The sequence below is a fragment of the Antechinus flavipes genome, chromosome 2 (genome assembly GCF_016432865.1).
Source record: "Antechinus flavipes isolate AdamAnt ecotype Samford, QLD, Australia chromosome 2, AdamAnt_v2, whole genome shotgun sequence".
Lineage (NCBI taxonomy): Eukaryota > Metazoa > Chordata > Mammalia > Dasyuromorphia > Dasyuridae > Antechinus > Antechinus flavipes.
Genome location: NC_067399.1, coordinates 494,365,028 through 494,382,215, shown reverse-complemented (window position 1 = coordinate 494,382,215; position 17,188 = coordinate 494,365,028). Strand labels below are relative to the sequence as shown.

The 17,188-nt window shown below is 36.3% G+C and overlaps 2 protein-coding genes across 4 annotated transcripts in view; one reads left to right on the top strand and one right to left on the bottom strand.

Annotated features, from left to right (window-relative positions):
- The window catches only part of RSPRY1 (ring finger and SPRY domain containing 1), a 61,061-nt gene extending 53,687 nt beyond the window's left edge, over nucleotides 1-7,374 (bottom strand). For all 3 annotated transcript variants that reach the window (XM_051979895.1, XM_051979896.1, XM_051979897.1), the window contains exon 1: nucleotides 7,102-7,374. The gene's annotated coding sequence lies outside the window, so the exon portion shown is untranslated. The remainder of the gene's footprint in view (nucleotides 1-7,101) is intronic.
- A 184-nt stretch (nucleotides 7,375-7,558) lies between these two features.
- Nucleotides 7,559-17,188, top strand: part of PSME3IP1 (proteasome activator subunit 3 interacting protein 1) — a 38,154-nt gene continuing 28,524 nt past the window's right edge. Inside the window, exons 1-2 of the mRNA XM_051979898.1 lie at nucleotides 7,559-7,670; nucleotides 15,873-16,010. Coding sequence (XP_051835858.1) covers nucleotides 15,884-16,010 — 127 coding nt within the window. The 5' untranslated portion in view covers nucleotides 7,559-7,670; nucleotides 15,873-15,883. The remainder of the gene's footprint in view (nucleotides 7,671-15,872; nucleotides 16,011-17,188) is intronic.

The following is a 17,188-nucleotide window of genomic DNA, read 5'->3' as shown; positions in this document are numbered from 1 at the left end:
ATGCCCAGTATTTACGGATGCAACCCAAGGTTCCATCCTAGGTCCTCTTCTCTCCTCCTATTAGCTACTAGGGACCAAATTATCATCTCTACACATCTTTAGCCAGAGTTACAGTTATCAGTAACTGCCTTTTGGACATCTCAGTATAAATATCCTATAGATATCTAAAACTTAGCATGTTTGTAACAAAACTCATGATCATTTCCCCAAATGCTCTCCCTCTTTCTAACTTTTCTATTATTGTAATGGGCATCACCATATCACACAGATTTCATAAATTTACTATCACCCTTGACTCCTTTACTTTCACTTTCCCAAGTAACCAATTTGTTTCCAAATCATGTCCATTTCTCCATTCAGAACATTTCACAACTCCCTTTCTCTCCAATTCACCCAACCATAATCCTAGTTCAGGCCCCATCACATCCTGCCAGGATTATTGCAACAGCCATTTAATTGGTCTCCCTGACTCATCTTTCTTTTACCATTTTCCATTTAGCTGCCAAATGATGTTCTAAAGTGGAAGATTAAGTATGTAACACTTCCTTCCCTCCCACCAACGAGGTCTAGAAGCTCCCTAATATCTACAGGATCAAAGGTAAATGCCTGACATTAAAGCTCTTCAAAACCTGATCCTTCCCCACCTTTTCAATTACACTTTCCAAGCCTTCACACATGCTCTGAGCCAGCAATGCTGGTCTAGTTATAGTTCTTCAAACATGACAACCAAGTCTCCAAGCTTTGCACTGGCTGTTCCCCATACCTGGAGGGAATGCTCTGTCTCTTTACTTCCATCTCTTCCTTTCCTATCCTTCCTTTGACATTTGGCTCAAATTCTAGTTTTTGCAAATCATCTTTACTAGTCTTTCCCCTTCAGACTGCTTTCTACTTATCTGTGTGGAACTTGTCTGCATCTAAGTTTTCTGCATACTACACTAGGATGTAAATTCATTTTGGGCTGGAACTATATTTGACTTTTTCTGTATCCTCAGCAATTGGCACATAGTAAACCATTAATAAATGCTCCTGGACTGACTGACTTTGGGGGTAAGGAATTAGTGAATTTCTGAACTGAAACAGTATTTAGATGACCACAACAATAGGAGCAGCTGAAAAGTTATGATAGTATTGAGATGCAGGTGGTAAGTGAGAATCCTGGCAAGAGAGAGAAGAGAAAAGTGACTCTGAATCATTTTTGACTTTGAACAATTGAAAAAACATTTTTTAAAAATAAAAATACCCCCCATTCAAATTCAAATTGATTGCCCATGATTATATATGTGGAAGGGGCCTCAGTACTTCTAGTTTAAATTCAGCATTTTGTGGACAGGAAACTGAGGTTTATGGAGGTTAAATAACTTGCCCAAGATAAAAATGTAGTGTCTGAAGTAGGATTTGAACCTCTGACCACAGGGGAAATACTTTTTGAAAGAAAGACAGAATCACCAGACTTAATTGAAATAAGTGAATCAGAGAGGAACAGTATCATTAATAAGTAATTAATTTTTGAAGTCTCCTCAAAAATTGGGGAGATGTACCTGAACACATAAAGTTTCTAACAGAAAAAAAAAATGATTTCATGTTGAAGAGGTCATTTCCCTCACACAGCAAACAATAAAAATGATTAAAAAAAGATAATAAGGAGTTAGAATCTTTTATTCTTAAAACACCATGGGTAAAAATCCACAAGAAAAGGAATTCTAAAATACAGGAAAATTCTCTTGTTAATGAGAACAGCACATGAACTGAATGGACTGCATGAATAATTTGACCCCATTCTGAATATAATGAGATCCACTTAAGATGAAGTCTGAAGATAATTAAATACACTAGAAAATGATGTGCAATAAATCAGACCTGGGAATAGTGAGTGCTTGTACAGTATCTCGAACATAATAGAAATTCAAACATTTGTTTAATGAATATATTCTAATTTTAATATATTTCAATATATGGAAAATAATATTGACATGTTATAGTATAATACATTAGTGTAATTGTCTATTCATCTGGAATACATCCAGGCTAAAAGTTGACTGACAATGGTTAAACTGGGAAGATTATAATCATATTGTTACATTCTTTTTCCTTAGTGATAAAAGTAAAATATTCCTTTTCAGAAGGATACATTTTGAGCACATGCCTTTAGGTCTAACTTTCAGAGCCCAAGTTCTAGTCTTATACTTAACTATTCCTTATCAAATTTCCAATTTTTGTACCAGAAATAACCATTTTAACTGATTATTATAGTTGGCCCTGGAAAACTAAAAGAAATGAAGCTAAATAACTGTCAAATAACATGTGCCTGCAATTTGCCATTACTAGTAATGGTATCCTTCCATTCCAAGTACATTCTGGCTTTTAATTTCTATTCAATTTCACAATACTGCAAGTGACACTACTGTATTCTTCTTCAAAAATGTCCCTGGAGAATCATAAAATCATAAAATCACACACCCACACACAACATGTGATCTTGAGTGTTATTACTATTTAAAATGCTCCATTTAAAATAGGGTTAAGAGCATATTCAGAAAAAATTCATGATAATCAAAATTTAAAGATGATAAAGTATATTCTTCTTTATAATAATCTAATTTAATTTTGTCATATGCAAGATGTAGGTAGTCACTAAGGGACTTACATAGCTCATACAACTCCAACTGGGGCAGGTGTAATCATACACTGACAATTAAACATAAAACACTCTTCAGTTTAGGTTCTCTTGGCAATATATATAATATTTCTAACTTTTCCCATTCAAAAGTAACCAATATTCTGCTATGAAGAATGCTAAAATGGTACTTCTTTATGTAATTTAAATATTAACTACTGAAGGAATGTGTGATTTGTTGACATGGAGGAAAGAGCATGTTCATTAAAACACGGAAATATAAAGGCAGATAAATGGTGCAGTGGATAAAGCACCAGCCCTGAAGTCAGGAGGACCCGAGTTTTAATTTGGCCTCAGACTTTTAACACTTCCTAGCTGTGTGACTCTGGGCAAATCACTTAACCCCAATAGCTTCAGCAATAAAATAAAATAAAAAAGGACATATTTTCTACAATACATCATAATTTTAAAATAATTTAAAATAACCAATCTCTGGACTAACTAACAAATGACTAACATTGCTGTTGGTTTTTTAAAGGCACTTTTTTTTTTTTTTTGTCTCCTTTGCTGGATCTTCATCCATGTCATTTTTGCTATACATCGTTATCCCCTAAGACCTTTTCTTGGGTCCTCTTCTCTTCACCCTCTCCATTGTCTTACTTGGTGATTTTATTAATTCCCATGAGTTCAATTATCATTAAAAAGTCATATATATGACAATCCCAACTTCTCTGCTAAGCTCCAGTCCCAAATCACCATCACACATTTCAAACTAGATATTTCTTAGATGTTTCAAACTCAACATATCCAAAACAGACTCCATCCTTTCCCCCAAAACTTCCTCTTTTCAACTTCCCTATTAATGTAGACCCTCCCAGTGATGCCAGCTCAAAGCACTCATGTCTTCCTTTATTCCACACTTGCCCTCCTCCCACATAACTAATCTGTTGTCAAATCTCCTCATTTCTTACCTTCACAATATCTTTTATATATGTCCCTCTCTATGTACTTACACAGCCTTCTCCTTGCAAAAGTTCTCATCATCTCTCATCTCACAACTATTGAAATAGCTTTCTAATTGGTCTCCCTGCTTCGTATCTCCCAAATAAATCCATGTCCACACAGCTGTCAAAAGTGTGGACCTGACCATGTCAGCCCCCTAACTTCCCCAATAAACTCCTGGTTCAATATCACCTCCAACATTAATTACAGAATGCTCTATTTGGTGTTAAATGCCCTTCACAAACTGGCCCCTGTCTATCTTTCTAGTCTTTTTACTATTCTACTACCAAATATACCTTAACTTAGACACTAATTCACTTCCTATTCCTCACGCATTCATTTCCCATCTGCCTGAAGTGGCACGAGCTGGGCCTCCTTCCTGGAATTTTCTCTCTCCTCACCTCCAACTTCAAAACTAATCTCACATCTTAAAGGCACTTTTTTAGAAAAAGCTAATGAATCCCAGATTTTCAAAAAAAAGAAAGATCTTGAATATAAAATAATTCTACAAATGTAAAACCATACCCAGTAACAGTAAAATAGGAAAATGTTATACATTCAGAAAATGATAGATCAGTATCTTCCACAGTGAGCTGCCACAAAAATTTGATTCAGGAAAACACAATTTTTAATTGAACAGAAAACAACCAAATATCAACATATATTAGTAGAAATTTTGAGATTCAGAAGTGAGAGGGACCAGGAAAAACAATAGAGAATCTGAAAGCCATGCTCTTTTTTCAAATACTAACTTTTTAAATCAAAACTTCTCCATCTCCTTGATAACCCTCTTTTCTCTAGGTTCCATGATACTATTTTGTCCTGATCCTCCACCTACCTTACACTCCCCTCCTTAGTCTCTTGGGTCAAGTTACTCTTACCCATTCACCAGTACTCTTTCTGGGGTACTCTTTTCTTTTCTAAATTATTTCACTGGATGATTTCATCAGCTTCTATGCTTTTAATTATGATCTCCACAGTGATGATTCCCAGATCTATTTATCCAGCCCTAACCTCTCTCCAAATGTTCAGACTTGAATGTCCAATTGTCTATTAGACATCTTGAACCTAGATGTCCCACAGTCGTCGTCATGCTCTAAACTGAACTTTTTATCTTCCTCCTCAAAATTTCCCTTGATGAAGAAATCATCCTCCCCCAAGTTATCCAAGTTCATAAGCAAGATGTCACTTTTGACTCCTCACTCTCATTCCCCATATTTAATCTGTTGCTAAGATTTATTGATCTCATCTTTGTAATATCTCTAGAATAATACTTTCCCTCCTCACCTCTGACATTGCCACCACCCAGGTATCCATCCTTATCACCTCACATCTGGATAACCTTCCAGCTTGATTCTCTGCCAAATTCTCTATCCCTCCAATCTAATCATCCATTCAGCTGTCAAATTAATGATTCTAAAACACATGTCTGACTCTGTCACTATCCATTATGCAATAAACTCCAGTAGCTCCTATATTACTATATTACAATTAAAATTTTCACAACCTGGCCACTTCTGCCTTTCCAGTCCTCTTATGAGGACTTATCATGGAATGATTTCCTTCCTTATCTCTGCTTTCTAGCTTCTTTCAAGTACCAGCTAAAGTCCTATCTTCTCTGAGGAGCTTTTCTGTTTATTTCCAATTTATCCCATGTATATCTGGATTGTACTTAGTTGTTTTCCTTGGGTCCCCTGTTACATTGTGATCTCCTTGAGAGTAGGGACTGTCTTTGGACTTTCTTGGTATTCTCAAAAATTAGCAAGTGTCTGATACTAGACAGAGCATCTAGATGGAGCAGTGAATACAGCACCAGTCAGGAAAACCTGCCTTGGACACTTAATAGCTATGTGACCCTGGGCAAGTCACTTAACTTGTTTGCCTCAGTTTCCTTATTTGTAAAATAGTTAACAATAATATGTATATCCCAGTTGTTGAGAGGATTAAATTAAAATAACTGTAAAAGCATTTAGCACAATGCCTGGCATAAGCTGTTATAAAGATGTTTATTATTATTATTAAATGATTATTTTTCAATAAATATTGAGATCACTTGGCAAAATTACAACTATAAAGGGAAACATTAAAGTTATCTGCACACAATTAAAGATGTATGAAAGAAAAAGGATTAGAAAAGCTTTCTCAATATTTAGTATATTGTTATATATATATATATATTTCCATTTTCCTGGCAAAAAATAAAGCATCACTATGGATATTTAAAATGAAGTTGTGGGAAACACATTTTAAAGCAATCTATTTAGTTTTGTTTTTTTCCCCCTTCAGCCTCAACACTAAATATCATTGAGGGCAAGGAAACTAGTGTTTTCTTTTTTCCAGCATACAGTAGATCAAAAATGCTGAATATTCAAGCAACTATGAACTTTTGATCCTAAAGGATTCACAGTACAAGATTTTGTCACTATACACCCAATGAAGTTAAAGCCAGATGATTTTATCCACTATTTTAACATGGATTAGAAACATCTGTGTGACCTAGACAGAAGACTGCGCTTTTCTGCACCTCAATTTCCTCATATGTAAGTAAGGGGGGTTTGGATTAAGGATATGAGGGGACACATGGCCTACTCGGAAGAGTAATGAATTCAGATTTCAAATAAAGAGACCAACTGGCCAAAATAACTTCACTTCATTGGGCCTTCGTTTCCATCATCACAGGGATGAACAGCTGCAGTACCTCCTTCAAAGAACTATTGTAAAGAAAATGTTTTACAAATCTTAAAAATGTTTTATAAAATGTACCGTACTCTTATTCTTTTCACTTCCAGGTGTAAGTCCTATAAATTTATTTGAAAAAATCCTGGCCAGGGAAGCAGAACTGAATTAGCCCCAGTTCTGTCACTCATAATTTGATGCAGCCTTGGATAATACCCCTCAGATCTCTCAGGGCCTCAGTTTTTCTAGTGGCAAAATAAATGCGGAGCCTGGGTTAGATGGATCTTAGAATTTAGAACGAGCAGAACCTTAGAGTTCACCTAGTCCAACTCCTCCCTCATCTTACAGAAAAAGAAACAGAGGCCCAACGAAGGGAAGGGGCTCGACCAAGGTCATAGAAATAGTAAGTAACAAAAATAAAGTTCGAACCCAGGTCCTCGGACACTAAACCTAGTGACTTAACATTCTGTTACCTGTCTTTAAGATTCTTTCTAGCTCTCAATCTTGATGCCCCCTTTCCCGCTCCAGCGGCTTCCCACCTGCAGGAGCTTCGCGCTCCCCACCCCCCAAACATCCTACCCTTCTCCCCTAGCACCCAGGGTACCTCATCCCTCCGCCCATTCCACTGCGCCCCCGGCAAGCCCCACCCCGCCCCCCAGTCTCCCTCCTTCAGCTTCCCCAGCGGCCCCTCCCCCGGGCCGGCTCGGGCCGCTCCCCTCCCCGACGGGTGCCCCTCCAGTTTCTCCTTCCGCCCTCCGGCTCCCCTTGGAGATTCCCGCAAACCAGGCGGCTGGGGCCCCGTGACTGACTTTTCGTGGTCTCCGGTGGGACGGAGGCACGGTCTGCGGCGCGGCGACTCCTTTGTGACAGCTCCGGACTGGCGATAAAGATGGACGCACAGCCCCGGCACTGCCATTCCGCGTTGAACCCTCCCCCGCTCCGTAACGCCCAGGTCCGCCCTCCCTCCCGTCCCCTAGGAAACACCCACCTCACTCCCTGTTGGCCTTTTCCAGAGTTAACCAATCGGTATCCAGGTAGCATGATCAGGTGACTCTCCTCCCGTTTTTGCCCCTCCCTCACTTTAGTTAGCCAATGCTCACGCTAAAAGTGTGACAAATCCAATCAGATTGTCTGGGCTTTGGATTGTTGTATGGAAGAGCCGGGTTCCCATTGCTCAATCAGCGGCAGCCGAGGAGGAAGAGAGAAAAAGATTGGCCAATCTGTCTCGGGGAAGGCGGGCTCTACGGTGCATTAGAGGGAGTGGAAGCCCTGAAGGGTCAAAATCATTGAAAAAGCAAACTCGGTGGGGAAAAGTGAGGCCTTGGTGGCGGTTGAGGAGGGTGGTCGCTGCTGAGGGGGTTTCGGCTGAGGTGTGCAGGTAGGTGAGTGTGGCCGGGTCTTGAGACAGAGGCTTCTTGGGCGGAGAGGCCTGCATTCCAGGCCTCTTTTTTTAAAAGAGCAGACAGTGTTATTAAGGGTTAGGAACTAGGATTTGGAAGGGGGATGCTGTGACCGGGGACTCCTGAAGAGGCGGGAAGCCCACCCCAGCCTCGTAGGGTGTGTGAGTCACGGGCTAGATGGAGGCAGGCTTCTCTGAATGTCCTCCTGCAACCGATTTCACTGAATCGTCCGACAGTCGAGTCCCAACGGGGGTCACTGCCTGACTGAGGAGGGGGCACAGAGGAGGTCCGGAACCTTGGGGAGGAGGGGAGGAAGTTCAGGAAGAGGCATCTCAGTGCCCAGAGAACGCGGAGAGCCGCCTGGCTGGGGACCCAGTTCCCTAGTTGTACCTCCTGAAAACTCCCACTGGCTCCAGGGTTGGCCCTGGGCCTTATGAGCGTGGTCCTGGTGCTTTGAGCTCAGTCAGGGTTTATTAAACATTTATCCCAGAGCCAAGCGCGCCTGTGCCCAACCCAGGCGTACATAGGCAGAAACTGCTGGGAAGAGGAGGAGGAAGAGCCCGAGCAAGGGGAAGAGCAAGGTCTGGGCACCAATATACTGGCGGACTAGAGAGGGAGTCATAAATATGAAGAGATAAAATATTGGGAGTGGGAAGCAGGGAAAAGGCGTCATAGACGAAGTGGCATCTGACCTGGACCTTCAAGGAAAAAGACTTCAGCAGACCGGAATGGGGGTGTCAGTCAGTACACATTAAGGATTTGCTTTGTGCACTGTGCAAAGTGCTGGAGATGCAAAGAAAAGCAAATGACAGCCCCTGCTCTCAAGAAGCTTCCTATTCTGTTTGGGGAGGCAACATGCAAAGGACTAAGTACAAATGAGCCATTTATAGAATAAATTGGAAATAATAGAGGGCAGGCATTAGTGTTAAGAAAGGATAACAGATAGAAATTCCACTGTAGGACTAGGGAAACAGTTGAAGAACTGAGATTAAAAAAATATATATAGGGGGGGCTGGAACCTAGAGTAAAGGAAAATTAATTGTATGTGGAAATTATGTGATCCCATTATAGAGGGCCTTGAATATCTGGATTCAGATTCAGAATAGCACGTAAATGCCAAGGCAAATTCCTTCCCCCCCCATATTTGATAATTTTTTTTTTAAGTTATGAACCATTACACATCACCCTTCCCCAACTCCCCTACCCAAAGAAAAGGAAAAAAAACAAAACTCTTGTTACACATAAGCATAGTCACACAAAGTAGATTTTTATAGTGATCATCCCCCCAAACATCTCATTCTTCATACTGATCCATTACTTCTTTATGAGGAGATGGACAGCATTCCCATCATCAGTCCTCTGGAATCATGATTAATTATTGCACTGGTTAGAGTTCTTAAGTTTTTAAAGTTGCTTAATTTTATAATAATTTTTCTGTTCACTTATGCTTTACCTCTTAGTCCACACACATCTTCTCAGGTATCTTTTTTCACTTATGGTATATTCCCTTACATTTATTACATTCATATTACGTAATTTATTGAGCCATTCCATTTTTAATAGGTGCCTCCTTAATTTTCACTTCTTTGCCACCACAAAAAGAACTGTTAGAAATATTTTTCCTCTTCTATAAGCCCAGTATTTGGAAAGCATGGTTCTAAATTGCTTTCCAGAATATCAATTTATAACTTCACTAACATTAATGTGTGGTTTTTCTTCAGTTCTTAAAACATTTGTTATTTTCATTTTTTGCCCATTTCAATCTGATAAGAGTGAGGTACAACTTCTAAATTAGAGTTGCTCTAATTTAAATTTTTCTGTTAATAATTTGGAGTATTTTCCCATGAGTTTAGAAGCTTGAATTTCTTTCTTTGAGGACTTTTCCAGAGCAATTTACTTAGCTAACCTCCTATGAAACTCAGTTTACACATCTGTAAAATGAGGCTAAAGATCATAGATATAAGGAAACACTTTGTGTAATCATGAAGTGCTATACTAATGTAAAATTAATAGTAAATGACATGTCAACTGATTAGGATGAAATTATTGATTTTGGCTTGTATGCTAAGGAGAAGGGTGAAGGTGAAAAGAAGACTTTAAAAAGTATTTGCCTGGATTAGGAAGTAGAAGTACTTCAGTCTGGAAGACCTGAGTTTAAGTCCTGCCTCAGGCCCAAGTATTGGCTATGTGATCTTAGGCAAGTCACTTAACTTTTCTGGTTCCCAGGCAACTAATTCACTAGAATAGTTTATCTCTATAAAGGGAATTTTCTTACCTACAGTTACCTACTTTCTTGAAACCATTTTATCTCAATCTCATAACGACTCTGCAATGTAGATTATTAATAGCATTGTGTTCATTTCACAGATGAATCATTGAGGTTAAATGACTACTTGCCCACTACTAAGAAGTGCTTAGAAGTAGGTCTTTCTGACTAAGTCTGAGATACATTCTTATACTACACCTTGTTGCTGTTCCACCTATCTTTAGAAGCTGGAAGATCTACAAAGAATAAAATACATCCTGATATAGAAGCTTCATAAACAGCACATTTGGAAGTCAGAAGTCATAATTTATATGTCCATGTCTGATACAGATTAGTAATACTGAAGCCTTTTGCCTTCTTGACTTTGTTTTGTAGCGAAATAAAGTAGCTATAGAAAGAGTTTACTAAAATTTTTATTAAGCCTTTTAAATCCTGAAAGAAAAGGGGCAGTGTCAGTGAAGACTATATTGTCTTGGGCATAGGACATTAAGCTTAGATAAAAGCAACTTTTGTCGACTTCCAGATTGAGCCCTAATTATTTTCAAGATCCTGAAGCAAAGACTACTTACTGCTTTTGTGACCTCTTACTCAGTTCTATGTGTTCGATCTTGAATTATTCTTTGAAAAGCCCCTTGATGCCATTTCTGATAAAAGTTTAGTAATGTGCAATACAAAACAACTTACTACTCTCCAGGATATCATAGCATACAACTTGAATGAAAAGTTCTTTACAAAATATCATGGATATAGCTACCTTCTCTTAACTATATAAACTGTCATAGTAGTTAACCTTATTTGCCTTATCCTTGTTGCCAAATCTTGTATTTCCTGAACCTTCTTCCTTTAGTTTCTCTATCTTCATAATATTTAACTAGAAATATCTATTATTGTAAGACTACATTTTTTTCTGTCTTGTGTTGTAGTTATATTTTTGTATCTTACCTTCTTAGATTGTCAGACTCCTTAAGGATAAAGATTATATAATTTAATTTTATTATTAACAACATTATTATGATGAATAATTAAATAATTAACAGTATTGAACTATTCATTTTATTGAATATATAGTTGTTACATGTTTTCCATAGAAATTAGTTCTTCTTAGATATTTCCTTATTTCTTACTGGTTAGTTGACTTTTAGTAGCATTCAGAACATTGCAAATAATTTCAGTCATTCTTAATGATGGAAAATTTTGTATCATGTAAACAATGATTTATTCTGAATTCTGTTAGCATTTCTTGAGTACTACACTGTAAGCATCTTATATTTGTTAAAAATGCCCTTTATGTTAAAAATTATCAGGCCACAATTCATTTTCTGGATTTGATCTCCTACTTTTATAACTAACTTTAGGCCTTTGGAGTATCCTACATACCTAGTAGGATTGTATGATTAGCAGAATTTTACTTTGTCTATTTTAAGTGCTAATCAAGAAAAGTGATTAATGAAGCAGGATGTCATATAGAAATAGTTAATGTGTAAAATGGTTATAGCTCAATAGAAATATCTTCCAATTAGGATTCACCTTTATTTGGGATAAAATTTTGTTTACCATCTGTCTCAGTTGTTATCTTGCGTTTTAAAATGGATAAGTGATTAGATCCAAAGAACACTGGGAGAAATAGGAATATTTCCAAAGTATATATCCAAATAAATGGAGTCGTTTCTTTGGCTACCACAGTTGAAACTGAGAACTCTTTAGTTCTTAATCCCTTTCCAAATATTTTTTGACATATAGGCTTAATATTAGAAAGCCCTTCCCAAGTTTGAACAGGGTCATGCTCATTGATAGGAATAATGGAATAGTATCATACTCTATAAAGCATTGTAGAATTGATTCCATAGAATGATTTTTTTTTTAGTGATACTTATCATCCCAGCTACTGAGGAGAGACTAAAGCTAGTGGATTCTTTGAGCTAGAAATTCTGAACTGTCATGGGCTATGCTGGCCTGGTATCTGCACTGTATTAACATGGTGAGCCCTCAGGATGTGGGGCTGGGGCTGGGGTTTTGGGAGATGGGGGAGAGAAAATCAAGAGCTAGCATTATAGTAAGATTAGCAATTAAATATCTTTATGTTTTGAGGAGCGGGCTGCATAAGATCTTGAATTAAGGTATATTGTAATAATTTGGAAATAAAATCCTGTATTCTGATTCATCCATATTAGTATAATGATCAGATAATATTTTATAGTTACTCTGGTTTAAAATATAGGTAATCACATTGGCATATAATGCATGTTAATTTAAATTGAACCGAATTTTCTGTGAATAAATGCTTGGTTTTCCCTGAATTGGCTTTTTGTGATTATATTTAGTTGGGCAATTGAATTGTGGGGGGGAGGGGTAAGAAATCCTGTGAGTGAAAAAGGATGATAAGGGAGAAGAGAGGAATATTTGCCTTTCTTTTTCCAGAACAAAATATAATGTAAACAAAATAATAGTACAAATGAAATTAAAGTTTCCAAAGCAAATTATTTACATTCCTAACTTGACTTCTAATTACTTTCAAGTTCCTGGAATAATATATAGTGGACTTAGAATGATCTTTGAAGTATTGTTACACATTTAAATACCATCACACCCTATTTGTGTTTTCTTTTGTTATTTATAAATGCTCCCCAAGAAAAGCTATGCAATGGATCTCATAACATTAGATAACTCTCTTATCATGGTTAGGTATGATATATGGAGACTCTCCTCGAAATTTTAAAGGCGAGTAGGGAGAGTGACAGAATTTAAACATTTATCTTTCTTAGTAATTATCACTGCTGGCAATTATATATTAGTATCTATTGTTTAAATGCTTCATCTGTGCTGGTCTTTTTGAAGTTTTTACCTCATATAAATACAGATGTTTACGTTGGATTGTCATTTCATTCAAAGAAACAGGGTTTAAATTGTAGGGGTTAAAGGAAGAAATCATGATATAGTAGAAAGTATATTAAGTGACTGCAAGTCAGGAAATAAATTATAAGCTCTTTGAGAATAAGGACTCTTTTTTTACTCATTTTTTCCCTCCCAACAGTACTGGGTATTTTTTAGTAAATACTGATATTGATGAAGATCTAATTAGGGTAAGAAAAACCTGTTACCTTAGAAATATAGAAATTACCAAACTATCTTTAAATCTGAGCTGTCCTTGCTAAAGGCTCAGATTAAATTTCTTTGTTGGCTGTTTTGATGTTTTTGTTGTTTTTGTGGATGAGGCTTTGGGGAGCTTCAACTATTGAGAACTTCTTGAGAATTTCAACAATAACTACTAAGAAATTTTAAAGCTCTTAGTTGGATAATGTTTTTGTGTTTATAAAGTAAATCATGGGGAAGATGGAGTTTTGAGAATATGAAACTAAATTTCGAGGGAGTGTGACATGGACTGTTAATTTTTGTAAGTTTATTACTAATCACTGATGGAGTTAGAAGTAGAAAGAAAATTCAAATAAAAAAGGGCTTGTGAAAGAAGTTAACTTTTAGCTTGTTAATCTTATAATTTCCAGAGATTATTTGTACAATCTCATGATTATCTAGTTTTGTTCATTTGGTTCCAAGGGAATTACAAACTTTTGAAACTATCTTAAGATGAATTCAATTTATATGCATCCTTTAATTATGGATGGTTGATTGCTCTCTAGAGACTACCAAATGAATGAAGTATCTTTGTCCAGACTAAGAAGTCATTTCCTTTTTATATAATTCTATTAATTTTCATAATTTCAAGCCCTCTGTTTAAAATAATATTGTCATAACTAAACTTAGTGTTACATTATTTTTTAAACTATCTGCTGAACAGAAGTTGAATTATGATTTCTAGAAAGATTGGAGAGAAAGGATATCTTGATGTCTTATAAAATTACCTTTTGCCCATAGATGTTGGAAAGATCAGTCAGTATTCTTATTTTTTAGGCATTTTAATTTACAAAACCTCACTTATAACAGTAATACTTATAGTAGTAATAACAATACAGTAGTAATTGTAGTAGTAATAATTGTACTTTTGGGTGACAATGAGGATCGTTGAAAGACTAGAAAGAGGACCAATGATAGAAAACTTGGGGTTCAACATTTAAGACAGAAATGGGAAAGGGATGAAGATGACCTTTCAAAGGAGATTAAAAAGGAGTAAACAAATCAACCAGAAGAAAAAAAAAAGATTATAAAAACCCGTTATAAAAGGTTATTAGCTGGAGGTGGTAGATAAGGATAAAAGAAAAGGCCATTGAATTTGGCAATTGATAGTCATTGGTAGTTTCAGTTTAGTAAGATCAAAAAACCACATTGCATGCAAGGTTGAAAAAATAAGCATGAGTCAGAAAATAGAAGCAATAAGTATAAACTTCTTTTTCTAGGTGTTGGATTTTGAAAGAGGAAGAGGCAGAGTCAATGGATAAAGAGAAATTGAAAATTGGGGAGAAGAGAGTAGATTTAAGGAGTAAGCTCATATTTGGGGAAATTTAAATAAAAATTATTGTTTATTATGGATTTTCCTAGATTTACTTTTAAGTGGGGATAATGAAGCACAAAGTGAAAAGAAATTGGTCCTTTAGGGTTAGAGACCCCTGCAGGATTGAATTTGTATGACCTCAGAATCCTTTTGTGGGATGGGGATGGGCCCCAGGGGTCCTGAGAAATACTCCTTTGGAGCCACTAATTCACCTATGTGACCATTACTTCTCTAGGCTCTAGTTTCTTTCTTGTAGAATGAAGGAGTTTAAACTAAGAAATCTCTAAAGTGCTTCTAGCCCTAAATTCTCTGATTCAATTGGAAGAATCTTCCAATATTTGCAATCTTCAATAAAAGTCTTTCTGCTGAAGTATCCATGATTTACATGATATTGAGGAAATATTTTTTAATAGAATTTGAGTGGAATTTTGGCTCCTTTATACTCTGTACTCATTCCTAATGTTAAAATCAAATGTGATTCCTTCCTTCTTAAAAAAATATTACTTTTACTCATTACAAACAGAAGTCGGGGGCGGGGGGTGGAAGGGGGGAAAGGTAAAGTCCAGATTACTTCAGTTCATCTCTCCATCCTATTACATCTTTCATGTGTGAAATGTTGCTTTCTTAAATGATGTTGCTTTTCATTTCATTAAGAAATCGCTATTTAGAATTTTCAAAATATCTCGCATAGTTATAGAAAATGAGCAATTCTTTTGCTGAATTGTACCTTTAGATTAGGTTGCAGAGTAAGTGGATACTAAAACAGAAATGTTAAAATCAGGAATCTTTAGTTATCAGATCTAGAAGAACCAGGAAGGAAGGAGTGAGGAGCATTGTTACAGAGAAGTCAAGGAAAGGAATAAGAACTTTGGAAGACCAATGTATTTTGTAATTAGGTCAACTCATTTGTAACCAATGAAGAAAACAAATGATGATAAAACTGTTTAGTCTGTTAACCAGAAGTAGAATCATTCCTATATAGCGTTAGGAAGGGATCTTAGAGGCTATCTAATACAAATTCTTCATTTTTCTAGATAGAAAAGCAAATCCCAAAGAGTTTAAGCTATTTGTTCAAAGTCAGATACTATTTGATAAATAGTACCAAGGATTTGAACCCAAGAATACTGATTGTAAATCTAGATTGCACTGTCAAAACTGTATTGCTAGAGCTAGTTCCATTGCTTCCAGCTCTGGTTTTTTGAGTGCTTTCCTTAAGAGCAAAGATGTTACATGTTACTGAATGCTTTTGGCGAGTACCTGTTTTAAATAAATCATCCTCATTTTTTTGTTCTCCTTTTAAGCTCTAGAAAAATTTAGAGGTTACAGAGTGTTCCAAAAGTCTTAGGCTATTAAAGCTTAAAACTTCCCTAAGATTTTTGGGACATCTTGTATAGTTAGATATGATATAACTTAATAATCATGTAAATCTTTTGAATTTCAGCACAGATTCTCTCTCTTGTTTTTGCACAGGCTGTTCCAGTATGGATGGAGGAGATGATGGTAATCTTGTTATCAAAAAGAGATTTGTGTCTGAGGCAGAATTAGATGAACGGCGTAAAAAAAGACAGGAAGAATGGGAAAAAGTTCGAAAACCTGAGGATCCAGAAGGTACAGAAGTGTATGGTTTGATATCTGACTGGGAAGCTAGCTACCAGCTCATTGAGTATTGCTTTGTGTTGAATCACTTTAACTCTTGGTGACTCATATTATCTGTAAAATGATAATTTGGTCTTAATTGTTGCTAAGATCCTTTCCAGCTCTATTAGTTTGTGATTTGTGGCATAACAGAATGCAGAACATAATTTCATGTTAACTTGGAGAAAGATCCCAAATGTAATGTTTCAGGAATCTGTCCTTGGTATATTTTTGTCATTGACTTTATTGCAAATGACTAAAGCTAGCCAAGGAGAGCTAAATATGTTGGATGACAGATAGGATTCAAAAAAATTTTAAGGTGAGAATGACAGGATAATAAGATGAGATTTAGCAATGGCAAATGTAGTCCTACATGAGTTGAAAAAAACAGCTCCATACATACAAAATAGAGGAGTTGTGGCTAGAAAACATTTTCTATAAAAAAGGTAAATTTGTAAGTTTCCTGAGTTAGCAGTTTGAAATAAAAGCCTAAACAATAGTCTTCTCTTTGGCTTCCTGGAAAAAAGTAGAGATTTAGAACATAGGAAGTAATAGTCCCACTGTCCTGCCCTGATCAAATTACAGCTAGCATAATTTTCAGTTCTGAGTACCACTTTTTAGAAAAAAGAAAAAATAAAGAAAATTGGAGTATGTCCAGAAGAAAGTGATCAGGATGGGGAGGATTGGAGATTGGAGAATATATCATGTAAGAATCAATTAAAGAAACTGCATATTTTTATCTGCAAAAGAGAAGAATTAGGAGAGCATATGATAATCTCTCTGAATAGTATTTTTTTCCCCAGTTATATATAAAAATAGTTTTCAACATTAACTTTTATAAGACTTTGAGTTCCAATTTTTTTCTCCCTCCTTTTCTTCCCAAGAAAGCAAGCAATTTGATATAGGTTATACATGTATAATCATTTTTAAACATTACCATAATAGTCATGTTGTGAAAGAAAAATCAAAACAAAAGGGAAAAAAAACCCTGAGGGGGAAAAAAATTAGTATGCTTAAAATCCACATTCAGTCTCCATAGTTCTTTTTCTGGATGCATATGGCATTTTCCAACATACTTGGAAACTGTCTTGGATTACTGTATTGCTTAAAAGACTTAAGTTTGTTATAGTTGATCATCACACAGTCTTGCT